The sequence below is a fragment of the Phyllostomus discolor genome, chromosome 1, assembly GCF_004126475.2.
Source record: "Phyllostomus discolor isolate MPI-MPIP mPhyDis1 chromosome 1, mPhyDis1.pri.v3, whole genome shotgun sequence".
Lineage (NCBI taxonomy): Eukaryota > Metazoa > Chordata > Mammalia > Chiroptera > Phyllostomidae > Phyllostomus > Phyllostomus discolor.
The window spans coordinates 49601218-49621299 of record NC_040903.2 but is presented as its reverse complement, the minus strand read 5'-3'; the positions used below and the strand labels follow the sequence as shown (position 1 = coordinate 49621299).

The window sequence follows — 20082 nt, the reverse complement described above, 5'->3', positions numbered from 1 at the left end:
CCGTATTTTATACTTAAAAAAAAGAAAAGAAAAAAACCAAAGCTCTGTATTAAAAGCAGTGATATAATCAGACTTTGATTCTCTCATTCAGCTGTGGATCATTAAGACATGTAGGTTTATATTAGAATATATTTTATAATAGTTGAATGAGCATAACAGTAGTTATGTGCACTTTCTGGTTAATGGCTACAGTGAAACTCTTGGATAAGAGAATTCCAGATACCCACTAAAACTTCACTGAAGAAATCACCCACCAGAAGTGATCTATTTGGAGACTAAAACAGTCACACCTTTGAAACAACATGATCATAAACTTTTTAAAGTTGTTTTCAGAGTGAAATAACTTATAAAAATGTAATAAAGAAAACTAAAACAAACAAAAAACACTAGTTTTTTCTTCCTTGGCAAGGTTCTATATAGGTTAACATTTCTAAAATTGTCCCCATAACTTAAAAATTACTTAATAGACCGTCCCCTTTGACCTTAAAAGACCCAGGTAATAAAGAGAACCTTTGAAAAACAGTTAAGTTTCTTACAAACACCCAGAAAATACTATGTCCTCTTTTCCTCTGTTTCTTTCAATGAAAATCTTATAAGATTTCTTGTAATTCTCACATTTATGACATCGATGGTTTTCTCTACTGACCTGACTTATCTGCATTTAGGGAAACTGTAGTTATTTAAAAACATACCAGATTGCTCGAGTTCCCTAGATGCAGTCTATGTCTGTTTATTCCTCAGGCCTAACTGATAAGGTAGTAAGAATATATTCCTACTTACAAATTACCTTTTCCCAAAATCATGATAATGAAAACAAAATTTTTTTGCACTGCTGGAAAGGTCAATCCATTTACAGTATAATACAGAGCACATGGGGCTAAGCTTATAGTGTTGCAGGACCCAAATGAAGAAAAACTCCAGAGAAATGTAAAAGATTCTAACAAAATGGAGAGACATGCTATGTTCCTGAAAAAGGAATACTCAATACTGTCAGTCCCAGGTTAATAGAGAGTTTCATGTAATTCCAATCAAAATCCCAACACTTCAGAACCATATGAAGAGCTATTAAACCTGAAATTTTCTGGACTTCTCTCTAAATTTAAGGTTTAATCTCTGGGATTTATGTCCAGGAGTCTGTTCAATTAGCACCCCAAATGAACTTTAAGAACACTTGCAATAGTTCTACTATCTCTTAATGATCAATCTGAACACCATTAACAAAGCAAATATTCATCATGAATTACTTTGATCACCTTTGGGGGTATTTTTTCCTCTCCCTCTTTGGAGACTACCTGAAAGCTTTCTGGTAATGTGGAACCTCAGGCCTCATCCATATGTACTGAATCAGGGACTACTTTCATAAATCTCCAGGTGAGATTCATATACTTATTAGAGCTTCAGTCTCCGGCCCTAGCTGAGTAGCTCCATCGGTTAGTGCATTGTCCAGATACACCAAGGTTACAGGTTTGATCCCTGGTCAGGGTATATACAAAAATCAAACGATGAATGCATAATAAATAGGGAAATAAATTGATGTTTCTCTCGCCCTTTCTCTTTTTATCCCTTCCTCTGTCTAAAAATAAATAATTTTTTTAAAAAATAAGACTCCCAGAATTACAATGTTTAAAAAGAGTTAATACATATAGAACATATAAAATATCAAATAAAGGGGCATACACATTCCTCTTGAACTTCCCTGCTCTATCACCAGCCTCCATGTACCCTTGTCATACTCCCATTCATAAGACTGGAATGAAATCACTTATTTTGACTTTCCTTTATTTTTAGTCACAAGCTTTTCTCTACCCTTATTCCCATTTTCTTTCCTACAGTAGAAAAGTCAGATTTTAGAATCAATGTCTTTGGAGGTTTTTTGGCAGAACTGAAAATGACTACATATTAACTCAGTTCTCTACTAATGCTACTTTTTTCTCCTTCTTATAGCTCAAAATGCCTCCATTTCTAAATCCAAAGACTGGATGTAAGGTCTCAATCATCTCTCACCCATTTCACAATTTCCTTCTCACCATAATACTGCATTTCAAAAGCATTAGATTTCAGCCAATTTTTATATATTGTTAAAAAATATCTTTTCTTCCCAACTTCAGCATTCTGTTAACCTCTCCTTGGGACTTACCTGGCCTTACAACTACTAAGTACAACGACCTGCACCTTCAATTCTTTCAAGTTGTCCTCAATGTCTTGTGCTCTGCAACTCTACAACCCATCATCTGCTTTCTCAGGCTGCCTGCAATGTTCTCTTTACCCAATCACCACTCATGCATCTCACCCAAACTAATCAGCTACCCATCATATGGCAGCTCCTCCTAGGCTCTTTTTTCCCCCCAACAAATTGTAAAGTGGATGTGCTAGACCCTGGAACACATTTTAAGTAGGACACTGTATGTGTGCAGTTAGAGTCTATTTGGGGAGAAACACAAAAATAAGTCATTATGGCACACTGTTGATGAACTCTATGAACAATATAACTTTAGTAAAACAGGCTGTAATAAAATAACTATACTTGAAATACCCTTAATCCAACATTCTCTCTTCACTTAAGCAGGCTGTGAAATGTCATTATTTTAGGAAGACCTTCTTGATGAGAACTTACAACATGAGCCAAGAATCTATTACCTAAACATTATCACAGACCTAACTCAATAAACATGCAACCACTTAATTCACATATCCTCTAATTTAGTGGTTTATTTATATAATCCCACTTATGATTAGAGAAAAAGAGTAAGCAAACATCCGTAACTTCATCTTTGGAATATATTAACTTTAGCATATGCTTAATGTTTTCAACCTCTATGAATGTTCAAATTAAAAACTGTACTCATAGCCCTGGCTGGCATAGCTCAGTGGATTGAGCATGGGCTGCGAACTAAAGTGTCGCAGGTTCAATTCCCAGTCAGGGTACATGCCTGGGTTGCAGGCCATGACCCCTAGCAACCGCACATTGATGTTTCTCTCTCTCTCTCTTTCTCCCTCCTTTCCCTCTCTAAAAATAAAAACATAAAATCTTTTAAAAAAAAAAACTGTACTCATTTGGTCAGAGTCCCAGCATGAAATGTATGAAAAGCCCAATTCATTAGTTGATTGTGTTCTGACAGCTTCTTTGGCATTCAGACTATTTCCCCACAGAAATAATCCTGTGTATGACAATTAGGTCCTCAGGTCAATGTGAAGTCTAGTAGTAATAGTAACGTAACAGCTAACGTCTGTCTCTAAAAACATTTCCTTAGGAACAGTCGCTCAGATTTCCAACTTGAGAAGCCAAGCATGCATCTCACTGCACCACTAGCACCACAGGTGTTGCCAGCCTAACTACCTGAGAAAGGGATTCCCCAGATCCAAGCTACCAGCAGTACCCAAGTAACTATAAACAGCAACTCAGATGTGTGGCCTACAAATTCTACAGCACTTCCTAACTTTTCTTTGTTCATGTATATCTTGGAGAATATGCTAAAAGCCATAAGCCCTCTCCTAAGAAAAACACACATGGATGCCTATGAAAACCAGCTGAACAACCCCAAATTGGAAGTGTAGGGTCCACATAATAAACTGTACGCTATAAACTAGTATTGTCGAAGATATGTCCAATGTATATAAAGTGAGCTACATATGTAATTTTAAATGTTCTAGTGGCTTCATTCAAAAGATTAAAAAGAGTGAATTTTAATAATACATTTAACGCAATATGTCCAAAATGCGATTATTTCGACATATAATCAACATCACAAAAATATTAATGAGATCTTTTACATTCTTTTTTTTCATATTGACTTTAAAATCCCATATGCATTTTACACTTGTGGTACATTTAAATTCAGACTAGCCACATTTCAAGTAGTACCTACATGCTGTCAGTGGCTCCTGTATTCAATGAATTTGCTAGACCCTGTGTATACCCAGCTATTCTCAAGGACTTTGGACTCACAATCCCTTTATAGTCCTAAAAATTACTGAAGACCACAGAGAGCTTTTGTTTATGTAGGTTATATCAATTCTTATTTACCATATTAGAAATTAAAATTGAGTTTTTAAAAAATCTTTCTTAATTCATTTAAAACAATAAACACATTACATGTCAACATAAATAACATCTTTAAGAAAAACCCTATTTTTTTAATTCAGAAAACTGTGTTTTACATTTTTTGTAAAGCTGTAGTTTTTGCCTTAGTAGAAGACTGCTGGATACCTACTTCTGCAGTAAATCTCCTCTGTTATTTTGGCTGAATAAAAAGTGTATGAAGAAAATCTAATCTTACACTTAATATGTAGAGAAAAGATGAAGACTATCTTAATCATCTTCACAGATCACTATGGATGTTCTTCTCTGCTATTAGAGCAAAATATGACAAATAGTAGTTCCTTAGAGGTTAGTTGCAATATGGTACCCAAAACCACATCACTGAATTTTTTGCACTGTTATATTAAAATCCAATGGTCAGTCTTGGACTTTACATTTGTAACTTCATGCATTTGGAAAATATCAGTTCAATGAGTTAAAGAGATCTTCCATTACATTTTAAAAGAAATATTTATTAATATTATCACCTATCTCCTGAGAAAAGCTTTCAAGTAAAGGGAAGCTGTCAAGTTCACAATGGTAGATACAAGTTTTCCAAAATTCTGGTTTTCTTTTGAAAGCTCATATTCTACCATTAATAACACCAGTGAGTTGTTTTCCTTGAAGTGACAGGTTCACTTCATTAAATACCCAAATATAAATGAATAATCATAGTTTTGGTCAGTATTCTTTCCAATGAAAAATGGTGTTCCATGGAAAAAAGCAGCTATTTCAGGACACAATACAATCACCCAAGGGCTTTTCCTCAATTGCACTATTGCACTTCACTATGCAGCAAGTGCTTTATGTATGCTCATTTCTTCACATGCTAAAAAAAAGATGTGCTTACAAATGGCCAATAGTAAGCACAGGTAAAGATGTTTAGCACCACTTATCTTTAGGAAAATCAAATTGAGACCACAATGATAAACCACTTCACAACCATTAGGATGGCTATTATAAAAATTTTTTTAAAAATAAAGTAGCCCGTATTGGTGAGGATGTGGAGAAATGGAAACTCTTGTGCATTGCTGGTGGGAATTTTAAAAAGTGTAGCTAATATGAAAATAGTATGAAAGGCCTTCAGAAAATTAGCCATAGAAGTATCATATAATCCAGCAATTCCACTTCTGGGTATATACCAAAAAGAAATAAAAGCAGGGACTAAGCAGGTATTTGCAGGTGTGGCATTATTCACAACAGTCAAAAGGTGAGAATAACCCAAATGTCTCCATTGAAGATGGATAACCAAAATGTGATATACTGTATACATAAATGGAATGTTATTCAGACTTTAAAAAGAAATTCTGATACATGCCACATTTTAGAGACATTATGCTAAGTGAAATAAGCCAGACACATAATGACAAATATGGTATGATTCCACTTAAATGAGCCACTTAGAACAGTCAAATTTATAGAGACAAAAAAGTAGAATAGAGATTACCAGGGTCTAGGAAAAAGGGGAATGAGGAGTTAATGGTTAATGGGTACAGAGTTTCAATCTGGAAAGATGAAAAAGTTCTGGAGATGAATTGTGATTATGGCTGCATAGCAATGTGAATGTACTTATGTCACTGAACTGTAAACATAAAAATTAAAAATGGAGAATTTGCCCTGGCTGGTGTGGCTCAGTGGATTGACTGCAGGCCTGTGAACCAAAGGGTTGCTGGCTCGATCCCAGTCAGGGCACATGCCTGGGTTGCAGGCCAGGTCCCCAGTAGGGGGCACGCGAGGAACACAACCACACATTGATGTTTTTCTCCCCCTCTCTTCCCCTCTGTATAAAAATAAAACAAAGTCTTTTTTAAAAAATGGTACATTTTATGTTATGTATATATTTCCACAATCAAAAAATAAGAATTAAAAAACATGTACTTAAGGGCCAAGATTGATAAGAGATTTTTTATTGCTTCACAAGGATGTTCTTTTTTTTTTTTAAAGATTTTATTTATTTTTAGAGAGAGAAGGAAGGGAGGGAGAGAGAGAGAGAGAAACATCAATGTACAGTTGCTGGGGGTTATGGCCCGCAACCCAGGAATGTACCCTGGCTGGGAATCGAACCTGGGACACTTTGGTTCCCAGCCCACGCTCAATCCACTGAGCTATGCCAGCCAGGGCACAAGGATGTTCTTAAAGGAAACTTACTTTATGTGACAGTGAGGAATAAATACAATGACCACTAACACAATCTGGTGCCAACTGTCTTGATTTGTTAAGGTACTAGCAGTTTGAACCACCACCACGACTGCTTTTGAATCATCAATGTAAATGCCAATACAGTGTAAAAAGCAGTTGTCTTACTAGTATTGTGAAAATAATTTTGACCTGATAGATCCCTTCAAAAGGTCTTGAGGTTCTCTCCCTATGGGATCCACAAACCACACTTTGAGAACCATTACTGGAGCCTATTTTCTCAGAAGTTAATTAATGACACAAAATTCACAAAACAGTTTACTTTTGCTTTTATTTGTTTTATCTTTGCATATGAGAGAAACAAGCAGCCTTGTATGCTGAGCAAGAAGCAGATATAGTAAATATTAAGAAACAAGTAGAAAATAGAAGAAAATCAGAAAAATTGATGGAGAAAAGAATGGGAACAAAAAGGTAATCGGGGCACAGCCTCTAAAGGTACAAGTGAAAGAGAGATAGCTATTAGAGGTAGATGCATGGGGGGGCGTTGGGGGGGTTACCCTTTGACTTCTAAAAAAGCTCTAAGTCCTGGTGATGTAATGTATAGCATGGTAACAATAGTTAATAATACTGTATTATATATTTGAAAGTTGCTAAGAGAGAAAATCTTAAAAGTTTCCATCACAAGTGAAAACTTTATATGTGGTGTGAATCTAGACTTACTGTGGTGATCATTTCATCATACATACGAATATTGAATATTGATGTTGTGTACCAGAAACTAATATGTCAATTACATATCGACTTTTTAAAAAGCTCTCTACTTAGAAAAATACAGATACTAGATTAAATGCCTCTTGATAATGATGGTGATAATTCCACAGTGTAATTACAAATATTAAAAATTTTCTAATATCATAGATCAAGCACCATTTTATTTTAACTTTTTACTTGCATATGTACAAAAATATGCCATGTGTATTAAAACAGTAATGTCAGGTCATTTTTTAAAAAATTGTTTTAAGATGTGATTGGAATTTATTTCACACAAAGACTCAGAAATTTAGTATTCTAGGTTTAAGTCAAATCCATTTGTGCTATGATCTAATACAATAAAAATGTGAAGGAACCTGTTTCTTTTGAGTAAATGTACCACAAATTTGTTAAATGAAATGCAGAAAGGGATTTGATATGACAGCACCTCAGACACCAAGCCTTAGTAACTTTGAACTAGGAATAGAAGAAAGTAAAGGATAATAACTCAGCTATTTCTTCTCCTCTTTTCACTCTCCTTCCACCCTACAGGAAGCCCTAAGATTCAACTGAAGAAGCTAAAGTAATGTGATTATATGTTACTTACTTTACAGTTCATAAATTATTTCATTTAGGACTGGACCTTTCTAGAATGAGACAACAATTTGGGGAAAGCTGAAATTTTAAACTTTTTAATATTAATCCTGACATCTTAAACTTTACACATAATTTGATGGCCTTAGGAAAGAGCAAAGTAAGAAAGCTTTAACTCAAAAATGTTTGGGAATACCCGCTTTCTATCGCAGACTCCTGAGGTACCCATTAATACTCCAGCTGCCTCCAGAAAATTGAAAATACCCTAGACCTTTAAGCCTGCTTGATTGAAGTCCCAACTCCAATCAACGGCCAATGCCTGTATGTGCACAGGAGCCAATTAAGTGGGAAAAGTGCTAGATTAAAGTCATATGACCTAAATTCTGCCCTCCACCACCAACACTTATACAGTGTGATATTGGGTCCATTCCTTATTCTACTTTCCCATACTTAAATGAAGGAATTAAATTGGATAATTGCTACAATTACAGAGATTTAAAGACACACTACAATTTTAAAATAAAGACTGTAATTCCAACAATATCAACTCCAATATTTCCTGAAAGAAGCTGAAAAGGTCTTACTTAGACTTATTTCAAATTCCTGTATACCACCACCCACTACATCCATCCTTATATTTAGTTTTCTAAAAAGCAAATATCAATAAATTGACCTCACAATATCCATAATGGTCCACTGTAACTTTTTAAAATACATGTAGTCTTTATTAGAAAGATGGCCACGTCTCCATAATGAGAACAAATGTGAACCTTGAATCTGTAAACAGACGTTCTCATGCTAGAAATGTATGGAACATTAAATCAATTACATTGAATTTTCAACAATATGGATTCAAATAGCACCTTATGAACTCACTTCAAACATTCCTATTGACAGGGTGCTATCAGCAAGGTACCACACACAAACACACTTTATTTTTTAATCCTCACCAGAGGATATTTTTTTGTTGCTTGTAGAGAGATAGGAGAAGGGGGATGGGGGGGGGGGGTGGAGGGAAAACCACTGACTATATCCTGTAAGCACCCTGACTGGGGGGTGAGCCTGCAACCTAGATAAATGCCCTAACTGAGGATCAAACCTGTAATCTTCATTTACAGGACAATGCTCCAAGCAACTGAGCCATCCTGACCAGAGCACAAGTACAATTTTTTTAAAAATAAATAAATAAATAAATGAACTCACAACATTTCTTCAATTCTCACTTCACTGAACTGAAAAACATAAAAATCCTTAGCAGCTAGTTTTATTGGGTTTTAAAAAATACATCAGTTTGGACTGAGAGCCTTAGAACTTCTCCTTTGGATTATATAAACAATATTTTGTTGAAGGACGAAAACAAAGATTTAACAATCTAGTTAACTAGTCACTAGGATTTGACCCAGGCTAGTTACTAAACAAGAACACCTCTTTAGATCTACATTACTGTATACACCACCAGTTAACTATCTTACCAACATCAGTTATCAATTACTTGTTAAAAGCCTATGCACAGCTGGGCATACGTTAGATTGGCCAAACAGTTCGTTAGTTTCCCCCTCCCACCGCAAAATGGCTTTCGAAGCATTTAGTTGTCTTCAACTTCATTCAAAACAATTTTGTTCATCGTATTGTGACAGCTGTCATGTGAGTTTGCATTTTAAAGAAACATCAAAATTGGTGAACATTGTATAGCCATTTTAACATTGAAGATGGAAGAAGATAAGCAACATCTTTTGGCATATTATGCTTTATTATTTCAAGAAAGGTAAAAATGTAACAGAAATGCAAAAAGAAAGATTTGTGCAGTGTATCGAGAAGGTGCTGTGACTGATGCAACATGTCAAAAGCAGTTGCAAAGTTTTGTGCAGGAGATTTCTTGCTGGATGATGCTCTACGATTGGGTAGAGCAGTTGAAGTTGATAGCAATCAAATCAAGACGTTAACTGAGGACAATCAAAGTTATACTATACAGGAAATAGTCGACATACTCAAAATATCCAAATCAATAAAGTTACTGGTGAAAATGAAAAAATGTGTCTTATGGGGGAAAAAAATATATGGACTTGTTAGCCAATCCAATACACATCCTACTTCTGGCAAAAAAAAAAAAAAAAACCCTCAAAATCTATGTCCCACTGATCATGAGTGAGTAGCATCTGTAGCATCTTTTTTTGTTTGTTTGTTTGTTTTTGGTCTGGGTTTTGTTTTTCTTTTTACTTTGTAGACAAAGAATAGACCATTAACATTCAGTAGGAGAGATTCTGTTATGCAGGCGAGAAAATGAAAAAGTGGGTCATGGCCAATGATGCATAATCCCACTCCCTAGAAAACCAGTCCTGACAAGAGGCACTAAGTAAAATATTTTACTATACTATGTATAAGTCATTTTAGTACTAATATCTTAATCACTCCATAATGAATAGTAAAATCTAGACTAACTACTAACAATCTCATTCAAAAGAGAATACTGGATACTAAAGCATGCAAAAAGGTCCGGCAAGCCCTAACAATGACCCAAACACAACAAAATTTTTTAAAAATAAGCAAACAGTATTTGGGCAGGGGAGGTGGTATGCTGGAAACCTCTCTTTTAGAAAACCAAAGAACAACAGAAAAATGTTGAGGGTGATAATAATTAGTTATTAACAAAACTACACACACTTAATTTGCTATTCTCTGATTAGTTATGCTAGGCTTACAAATTTCTTTATCTAAAAGAAAATGCAGTGTCTTTCTAACTAGAAAATGAGCATCTCCAATATCACACAGACTAGTTAGAGGGAGGCCTCCAAAGTAATGGTCATGTGTTTCCTTCCTCCAGACATTAAGGAGATGAGATGCCCTACTTCCTAATCCCTCATCCTCTTAAATGCTGGTTGTCCCATTAAACCTTGATACTATCAGCCACTAATGAGAAAGCCATGGCACGCTGACCATTTCCAATATTGTTACTTCGTTAAGATTACATACTCAGAGCACATGTTTTAGGCCTGTTCAGCTTGCTCTCTCTGTCCCACAGCAGTGGCTGTCTTTAAAGATAATATGGATCAAGAGAACCCAACTAGAACACTTTTGAGAGCTATGTCTAATAAGAGTAATGCAGTGCCCACAAAACAAAGATGTACTATCTGTGTAATCACAACAGAAATGAAACAGACTATGAATCAAAAATTAATTCTTGCAGTATTTTTAATCCATCTAGAGAACACTGCACCTACATTATCACTAAACATCTCTATTGCTTATTTAGTTTTAATAAACTAAACAAAGTTTGAAAAACAAGGCCAACCTGCTCCTAAATATCAACTGAATAGCTGGATATGTCAAAAATGATTGCTATCCAGTTGTTTCATAGTAAATTTTTACAGGATCTCTGACTGCTTTTCAATTCAAAACTCAGTCTCTTAACAAATGTACTAAATACCTATCAAGTACAGCACTGAAAGAGATAAAAGATGAGTATAAGCCAAACCTTAAAGGAGCTCTTAATCTTGCAGTAGAGGAAACTTTTCATTGGACATTTTATTGGAACATCCAATAAAATGAGCAAGCTGTGTAAAATAAGTGTAATATGAGTAACAGTCCCTACACTGACATCAAAGGAAAGCTTAATTACCCTTATTTGGTTGCTAACGGGGTTTCGGGGGGTGGGGGGGGGGGGAAGACTGCAAGAAAGTAACTATTTTAAATGTATCCTGTAAGATCCAATTTCAACAGAGTAGGGCAAGATTTTAGGAAAATGAAACAATATGGGCTGGAAAATGGGAATGAGAAAGCATGAGAGAAGGGAAGAAAATACCAAGCACATACACAGAAATATACACAGAGGGTTAAAGTGAGAGATTAGGACTGGAGAGGAGGGTTGGGGTCACACTGCAGAGGGCCTTGAATCCCAGATACTGAGTTTGTATTTCACTTGATAGGCAAGTAAGAGTGACCTGTCACAGGTCCATCTCAGAAAGAATAAACTAGAAGAAATATAAGCATTGATTTGGGTGAGTAAAGAGCCTAACAGGTGAAGAATGGTCTGCATGTGTAGGTAATTCTCTGAGAGGTCTTAAGGACCCAAACTAGAGCTGACAGAACTGGAAACAAAAAGTAACTAATTCTTCACAGATGATCATCATGGACAAACTTTCTATCCATAAACTCACTCAAGAGAAAATATTGCCATACTTCTCATATATTCTTTCCAAATAAAAACTTGAAAACCAAGAAAAAAACCTTACTTCCAGGTACTGTCCAAATTACATACATGATAAATGAGTCACTTGGAAAACACAAATTAAGTGACAAAAGAAGCAATAAAGGTGGCATATCCTTTGAAACTAAACAGCACTCTGAAATGACACATAATTTTATTTGAGCACTCATCTCTTTATCTCAAGGGGTCCCACATAAGGCAACTTCTTATTAAAAACTTGTTTCCAATGATTAAGAAATAATGTTATACTGTGGGCTAAAGAGTAAAATACTAACCCGTAGTGAAGCTTGCCAAAGAACTTAATGCATGATGATCAAACACAATCCTTTCATTATGGTCTCAATCCTAAAACCATTCATCTTTATCCCTCCTTCCCCATGCTCCCCTCTCATCAGAAGGAACAGTAAGAATCAGTTTTATAGACAGAACCAGAGAATGCTAAAATGGAAAAGGATGTTCCAGATTCATCTTTATCCTAATTTTTTCTTGAAGAAACAGGTGAAAATATCAAAAAGCAAGTTACTGGCAGGACCAGGCTTACTAGCTGGCCCAACTCCAAGTTTTGCCTTTTCTTTTAAAAGTTGAATCCAAGAACGAACCATTTCAAATATTTAATAAAATTTTAAAATATACAAACTATATAGTGACAATTGTTTCATACTTTAAAATAATATCCATTGCAAAATGTCTCCCTAAAGGCTACATCCCAAACTATGCCCTTAGTGTTACTGAAATTCTATGAGATCAGGACAAACCAAAAATTCCAAAACAAAGTTTCTCTTTGGAAAGACCCAATCACCACTTTCCTGCAGAAAGATGTGAAACTGTTAGGAGAAATGTGCTGACTGATCTTATTTGTACAGATGATACACACAAAAAAATCTCCAAATTAACTAAGTGCCCGACTATTTAAAACAGCTCAGTCATTAACCACTCAACTCCCCAAAACTTAGTTCCCTAAAAACAGTAGTAGGCTTGTGGGTAGATGAATGGTTCACCAGATAAATGCAGGACAAAACCAAGGAATAAGCAGTCTCAACCCCTTGCTGATGAAACCTTATGCAGCTTTGAAATTGCCCTTCTAGACTTTTAATTTCAGAATTCCAAGTCAAGGCTTTAATCATGTTGATAGCTACCAAATGTGTTCTAATAAGTGTATGTTCTACTTCATGTTCTCACCAAAAACTGGAAGAGACAGGGTGAAAGAGCAACACAATAATATACAAAATTGGTTAAGAACATTAAAGAAGCCAGACTCTCCCTGGTCGGGTAGGTCAGTTGGTTGGAACGTCATCGTGATGCACCAAGGTTGCAGGTTTGATCTCCAGTCAGGGCACATGCAGGAGAAAGCCAATAAATGCATAAGTAGGTAGAACAACAAATCTGTGTTTCCCTTTCTCTCCCTCTCCTTCCTTCCTTCTCTCTCTCTTTCTCTCTCTCACACAAATCAATACATTAAAAATATTAAATTAAAAAAAAATACCAGACTCATTGTAAGGAGAGACATCAATTCTACCTTCTAATATGTTCCTTAATACTAACAACATCAAGGATCATTTCAAGTTTTCCCTTCTGCAGACCCCATGATAGAAAGATACTAACAACTATTAATTTATTTCCATAATTTAAAATTTTTTCACAACCTTTCTAATCTGTTCAGCACGAGAATGTCAGTATTAACCACACAAAATTAACTATAGCTAAAAGCACAAAAATTTGACATGTTAGTTAAATTGAGCACTTTATTATTAGAGATAAATGTGTAATTTCCACTACATTTTTCTGAAATAGTAAAAGATAGGAATTGTTTTACTGTTACTATCTTGTCTTTGAATAAAACTGCCACCTCTAGAGAAAATATATCAGTGGGCAATCAAAATTACAACCCAGGAGCTATGCCTACAACTATAACATCAACGGCACATGTAGATTATGCAATGTCCTTTGGGGGGGCAAATTACCTTTCATTTTATTATGAATGCATATGCTGCTATGAATATCAAAATTCTATATAGCTGACTGAAACTTAAAAATTATATATAGCTGAATGCTACATAATCATCATCTAACTTAAATGATTTAGATGTTTTACAAATATAAATGATACTTAATTCAGGATCAATGTAATAGCTAATCTAAAGCAAATTACTACAACTCCAGAATCAGATTTCACTAAAAGTTTACAATCAAATCTAAACCTAAAATTGACCCATACTTATTGAGAGATTTGGCATACACTGTTAGGTACTGTCGTACATTATCTTGTTAATATCACACATCTATTAATCTTCATAAGATATTAACTCCATGACAACAAGAAAGAAACAATGTTTCCTGATAGTTTAATTCAACATCTATCCTCTCCCAGGGCTTTAAATAACAGTCATATGCTCACTAAGCCAGATACTTTTGCTGAGTGACTACCAGACCATGTACTCAACTTCCCACTTGCCATTACCTTCCAGATATCTCAACTAAACATGTCTGAAACTATTGGATATCCTCCCAACTCCTCAAAACGGTTCCTTCTCTACACTTCCACATTTCAGCAAATAGTACCTCCATCCAAGATTTGCATAAGCAAGTCGCTGTTCACGCTTCCTACACCATCCAAGCCACATCTTCCAGTTCAAACATTGTAACATTGTCTCCATCCTCACTGCCATCTTAACTAACCATCTAATTTGTGCACCTCTCAATCAGTCTCTATACAGCAGTCCCACAAGAATGTCACTAATAATTTAAATCTTTCAGTAGCTGCCCATCAAATCATAAAATAAAAATCTAAAATTCTCAAATGGCATACAGAGACCTGGATCACCCCTCCAACATCATTTTGGGTCCTTCTCCCGTGTGATATAATACATTTACTATAGTCTACAGCTCTGGGAATATGTATTCCCCATGTAGGGACTTGTCTCTTCATGACATACTCCACACTACCACCACCTCCACACCCCTGCCTTTACCCAACTTTTCTCATAGTTCAGGTTTCTGCTAAAATATTTTTAAAGGCTTCCTTTATCCTCTACTATAAATTGAATCAGTTTTTCTTTCCTAAAACCCTGTGCTTTCTTCTCATGCAATTTTCAAAAGCATTAACTACCTTAATTTGATGATTTCTGTTTAACATTTATCTTCCACACTATAATGTGTAAGTTCCTCAACACCAGAGAAACATCTGTGTTGTCCTTCACTGTGTAAATAGCACCTAGTACAAAGCAGGGCACACGAAAGGCACTGTATAAACAGTTATAGAGTAGTAACAGTTCTCCCCTTCTTCTGTTCTCTTGGTCCTCTCTTGGGGACTTTAACTTACAAGTTACTGGAAAACCACAGATAATTTCTGCAAATGACATATACTTAAACCCATTATTTTCTTACTGCAAAAACAAACGTCCTTTATTCACTTCCTGTAAAATTAACGAGAACTGATTAACACTTAAGCCTAAATTTGCTCCCCTTAATCTAAGCCATTAATTCTGACAGAACTACTACATTATTTACTACAGAGCTCTGTAGTAAATAAATCCCCATGCCTACATCAGATAGTCTCCCCCACCCAATCATATGCAAAATATCATTCCTATCTAACCCCCATAACTTCATGATTAAATTATCTCAACACATTATGGACAACGTCCCAGTCTCTACACAAACCAGTTAATTGTACTTTGAACCAAAACACTTAGAAGAAAAGGTCCCCTACTCAAGGACCAACTTCTTCCGGTTAAAAATCAATATTAAATTCCTCTAGCACTGAAGGCCTATGGAGGCATGTGATCAAAAAGCCAGTACTATGAACTTGGAAGATTACATTAAATTGTGCAAGTATGTGCTTGACAATATGACACTGTTTCAAGCTAAATTTTATATATGCCCCCATCTCATTTCTACAATGCAAAGCTGAATTTGGTTAGCATGCACTCCTGAAACTAAACCACTTTTGAGAAAATCCATGAAAATGCCCCATTATAAACTGTCAGCCCTCTAAGCTTTGAGCAGGATCTAAAAAGGTGCAATTGGTCAGCATTTTCAAACAAAAGACAGTATGATACAAAGCACATAACATTTCAGAGAGAAAACTACTACAGCAGTTTAGGTGTAACATACAACATAAGTATATATAATCCTGGGAACCTGTTTATATTTTTAAAACTAAATATATAAAATATATAAATATGCATGTGTATATATATGCATATAAATATATATACGTATATATAGTTTATCCTCATTATTTGGGGATTCCATATTTGAAAAGTCACCTGCTTGCAGTATTTGTACCCCCAAAATCAGCATAAATCCCCCAAATCAATACAGTGGCACTTTCAGTTATTTGCACACATGGACATAGTGGTGAGAATTTTGAGTAGGCTTAGGTGGAGTCAGAAAGGTGATGCTGTGCCTTCTGGTTTCACCTCTCATATTATAAACAAGTAACTTTTCAAGATTTATTTAGTGTCATGTTTTTTTTACTTTTGTGCTTTTTACTGGTGACTTTATTTTTTTTAAATGGCTCCCAGGCATTTTGTTGTCTAGTGTTCCTAAGCACAAGAAGGCCACGATGCCCCTTACAGAGAACACAGATGTATTAGCTAAACTTCATGTAGGCATGAACCACAAATGGCCATGAGTTCAATGTTAATCAGTCAACAATATATATTAAACAAGGTGTCTTTAAACAGAAGCACAAATAGAACAAGGTTATGTATTGATTGGTTGTGAACAGAGGCTTGCAGTACCCTAACCCTGTGTTACCCCTAAGAGGAATGGTTTGGTATTCACTAATGTGCTGTTTACGGTGATTTTATAGAACATAACTAATGAGAGAGAGAGAGAATGAGCACACATGTGGGTACGCTGGATTTTCTGAAGCCTCAAAGACACTGCAGAGGTCATTCAGAGCAATCTCGCTATGTTTGCAGTACAGTAGTAAAAACACTCCAGGGCACAGCTCTACAGGGTCTTGGGCCCTGCTTAAACAGTCCTAAAGCAAAATATTTGAATCTACCAAATTTGTCTTTTGGTCTCTGCTTCTACCCATTTTTCCATTTAATGTATGGCTCCCCCAACTCAGGTACTCTAAACTCGAATGCCTTTTCAGAAGCACTTGCCCTAATCTTACAATCCAGCAAATGCACCTGTCAATTATTGATCATTCTTGAATGAGAACCAGCCTTGTGCTTAAACATCTTGCCTAAAGTATGGCATTACTTATTTGGAAAGAAGAGAGAATATTAAGCATCTGAAATAGGAATAAATTATCAGAATCAAAAAGTAAACCAAATATAGATAAGTTTAGTTGTGTATGGGCTGGAGAGAGAATACTCGAGGGAAGAGAGCCCAGGCCTCGGCCTCCTCTCCAGGGCAAGCTGAAGCCTAGTCCCAGAAGGTGGGGTGTTGGGTGGCAAAGTTCCATCTTCCAAAAATGGTTTCTTCAACCCTTGCTTCCTCCAGCACTTGATTACAAATTTTTCCAAGAGAAAGGACAAATCAGTGGAACATTAGTGCTTGAATTTTTTTAAATTTTTAAGCCACTGAGTCAACACTCTCCCTTTGAAATTTTTAATTCTTAATACTCCAAAATTACTTATTTTATTGAAAATGACTTGGTTAGGGTAATGATAGGATATGTTTAGAGTAGTGATAGAAGTTACAAATGCAAAGTCTAGTTTGAAGAAATGTCAGTGTTTTCTCTCTAGTAAATAAAAGACCCATCTGCAATTTAGTGAAATGGTAGTGAAATGAAGTCAGTGCACTACTACTCAAGACAACTTCAATTACTTAATACAATTCAAAGATAGAAGTATGGCATATGTGGTACCAGCCATTGTCTTCCTAAAATCTACAACTCAATCTAAACCATCCCTTGAAATTCACACATAATGAAGGACTAGGAAATTGTACAGCCTAGTAATTGGTCATGCCCCTATCATGACCAATCGCCATATATATTCATTCTTTTGAGAAACTAAGGTTCCTTCCTCCATCTCTCCAAGGTTCAGCTAGGTTCATTATTAGGAGCAAAGTTCTGCAAAACAATGACATCCACTTCTAAATAATTCAGCATCTCTTTCCCTTTAGAATACTTTATAGACAAAAGCCTTCAGATTTTTCTCTTGTACTAATCTGCTATGGCATGTCAAAAAAACAAAAGTGGAATCTCAGTCTACTGCCTTCAAACCACATCATCTTTCAGAGAACCAAAACTACTCTTCAAATGTCTTCTCCCTTAACCTTGGAACTTAGAAGGGCTGTTTACCAACCAATTATTTCTTATGAGTTTTTAAAAGTATTTATTTTATAATACCATTTTGCAATTAAAACCCCAAAAATCACTGTAACGTAATAAACAAGAGAAAGTATTTTGAACACGCCAATTATACAAATAACACAAAACTACGTGTAGGATTTTTTTCTTTTTAAAATGGAGTAAACTTTTTTGTAAGCAGACCTGCAACTGCTGATATAACCTGGTAAAGATACTGAAGGACGGAACACAAAACTTCTCAAGTTAGTTTACCTGTTTTCATACCACCACTTAAAAGTACTACCAAAGGGACATACTGAAAGAGAATGAATAGGAAAGATTCTAAATAACAAAAGATAAAGGGATTTCAAATTTACCTGCTCTCCCAAATCCACCTACTAACTGAATTTGAGGCAAATTATCACCTCCAACACGCGCACACACAGAAATACACTGTTTTTCAACTGATGACAGAGCAGGCGCAAAACCAGGTTCAACACCAGAGGCTGCAGGGTCCTGTGCCTTGCGGCGCGGCTGGAGCCTCAGATGAAGAGGCCAACGCATGACACCCGCCTGAGCCACAGCTGGCAGAGCAGAGCCTCAATTCTGCTCGATCTGACCCTCTAATGAGTCACTGACCCAATCATAACCCACATCACTCGCTAGGACGTTTTCTACTTATTTCCTTGCGTCAAGAGGGACCGAAAATGACTTAAACTCGTAATGGGAGCTCTGCACTGGTCAGAGCAGCCAGCGGCGAGAAGAGCTGGCTTAAGAGCGAATTCCCGAGTTACTCTTAAGAGCCCCCGCTGGCCCAACAGAGGATGCGGAGAGGGAAGAAGAGTAAACCGAGAAGGCGACAAGAGAAGCGGGCGAGGACAGGGAGAAGCCACCGCCACACCCCAACCCTACCTCACCTGCCTCCCCGGGCGCCCGTACCTTCAGCCAGCGACTCCTCCAGGGTGACCTGATAGCGGCCGACCGCGAACACCCGGACCCCCACGGAGGAGCTCCCAGAGCCAGAGCCGGCCCCGACCCCGACGGCTCCGCTGCCCGCCGCTCCTCCTCCGCTGCCCTCCGACTTGGGCATTCGAGAGAACTTCTTCATGGTCCCGCCGGCGCGCTGGAGGGCGCGGGGAGTGCACAAGGGCGAGCGAGAGGGCGAGTCCGCAGCCCGGAACGGCCGGTCGTCCGCGAGGGGTCGCCGCCTCTCGCCCGTCCGAGCGTCCGTGAGTGCTTCGGGCCGCCGAGCCTCACATTCCGCGCTCCCGAAGCTCAATGCCCCGGCCCCGCCGCCCGCTCCGCGGCTCCGCTGCAGCTGCCCAGCTCCCGCAGAGGGAGGTGGGGAGGGCGGGGACCGGGCGGGGCGTTAGGGGGCGGACCCGAGCGCGGGGGCGACGCCAAAGCCACCCCCAGTGCCCCGGGCGCCCCCGCCTCTTGGAGCACTCGGAGCCGAGCCCGGGAGGAGGACGCAGGAGGGGGAAGGGGGCGGGGCGGCTGACCCCTGCGGAGAGTGGGCTGGGCTTCCCAAGACCCGCACGGTCAGAACCGCAGCCAGCGGCGGCGCCGGAGCTGGACCCACGCCGCCCGCCACTCGTGGCCGTTGGCGGCGCGGCGCGGCTGCCAACCGCTCGAAGAGGCTGAGCGCCTCGCGCAGGCGCGCTGCCCGCACCGCCGGAAGTGACGGTTCCGGCTCTTGTCACGTGGAGGGGGGACCGGGGAGGTGATTGTGGGGGGTTGAGGGTGAGAGCGAGGCGTGGGGTCCTGGGTCTGGGGTCCCTACGAGGAGGCAGGCCAGAACTGTGGAACCCCGGCTTCGAGCAGGAAGCTGGCCCGGGAACCTGTTCCCGCGCTGCCCGCGGGGCGGGGCCTGCCATCTCTGTTAGGAGTTTCTATGTTACACTGGGGACTGAAAAATGCCGCCAACATCTTTACCCCCGCTAAGGAACTTTTGCTGCATCTCTAAGCCAGTTTTCCAGATCGTCTGGATCGTCTTCCGCTCACCCACCCGGAGCGTGGGAGATAGGGGCAACACGGAACTAGAGCGGATTCCCGTAACCGACTTCT

At 38.0% G+C, this 20082-nt stretch overlaps 1 protein-coding gene across 2 annotated transcripts in view; it reads right to left on the bottom strand.

The window, feature by feature from the left end:
* The window catches only part of BMP2K (BMP2 inducible kinase), a 124629-nt gene extending 105293 nt beyond the window's left edge, over positions 1-19336 (bottom strand). Inside the window, exon 1 of one of the 2 annotated variants that reach the window (XM_028507648.2) lies at positions 18955-19336. In XM_028507648.2, coding sequence (XP_028363449.1) covers positions 18955-19123 — 169 coding nt within the window. In that variant the 5' untranslated portion in view covers positions 19124-19336. The remainder of the gene's footprint in view (positions 1-18954) is intronic. The other variant, XM_028507650.2, reaches the window with a different exon arrangement.
* Between the last annotated feature and the right edge of the window lie 746 nt (positions 19337-20082).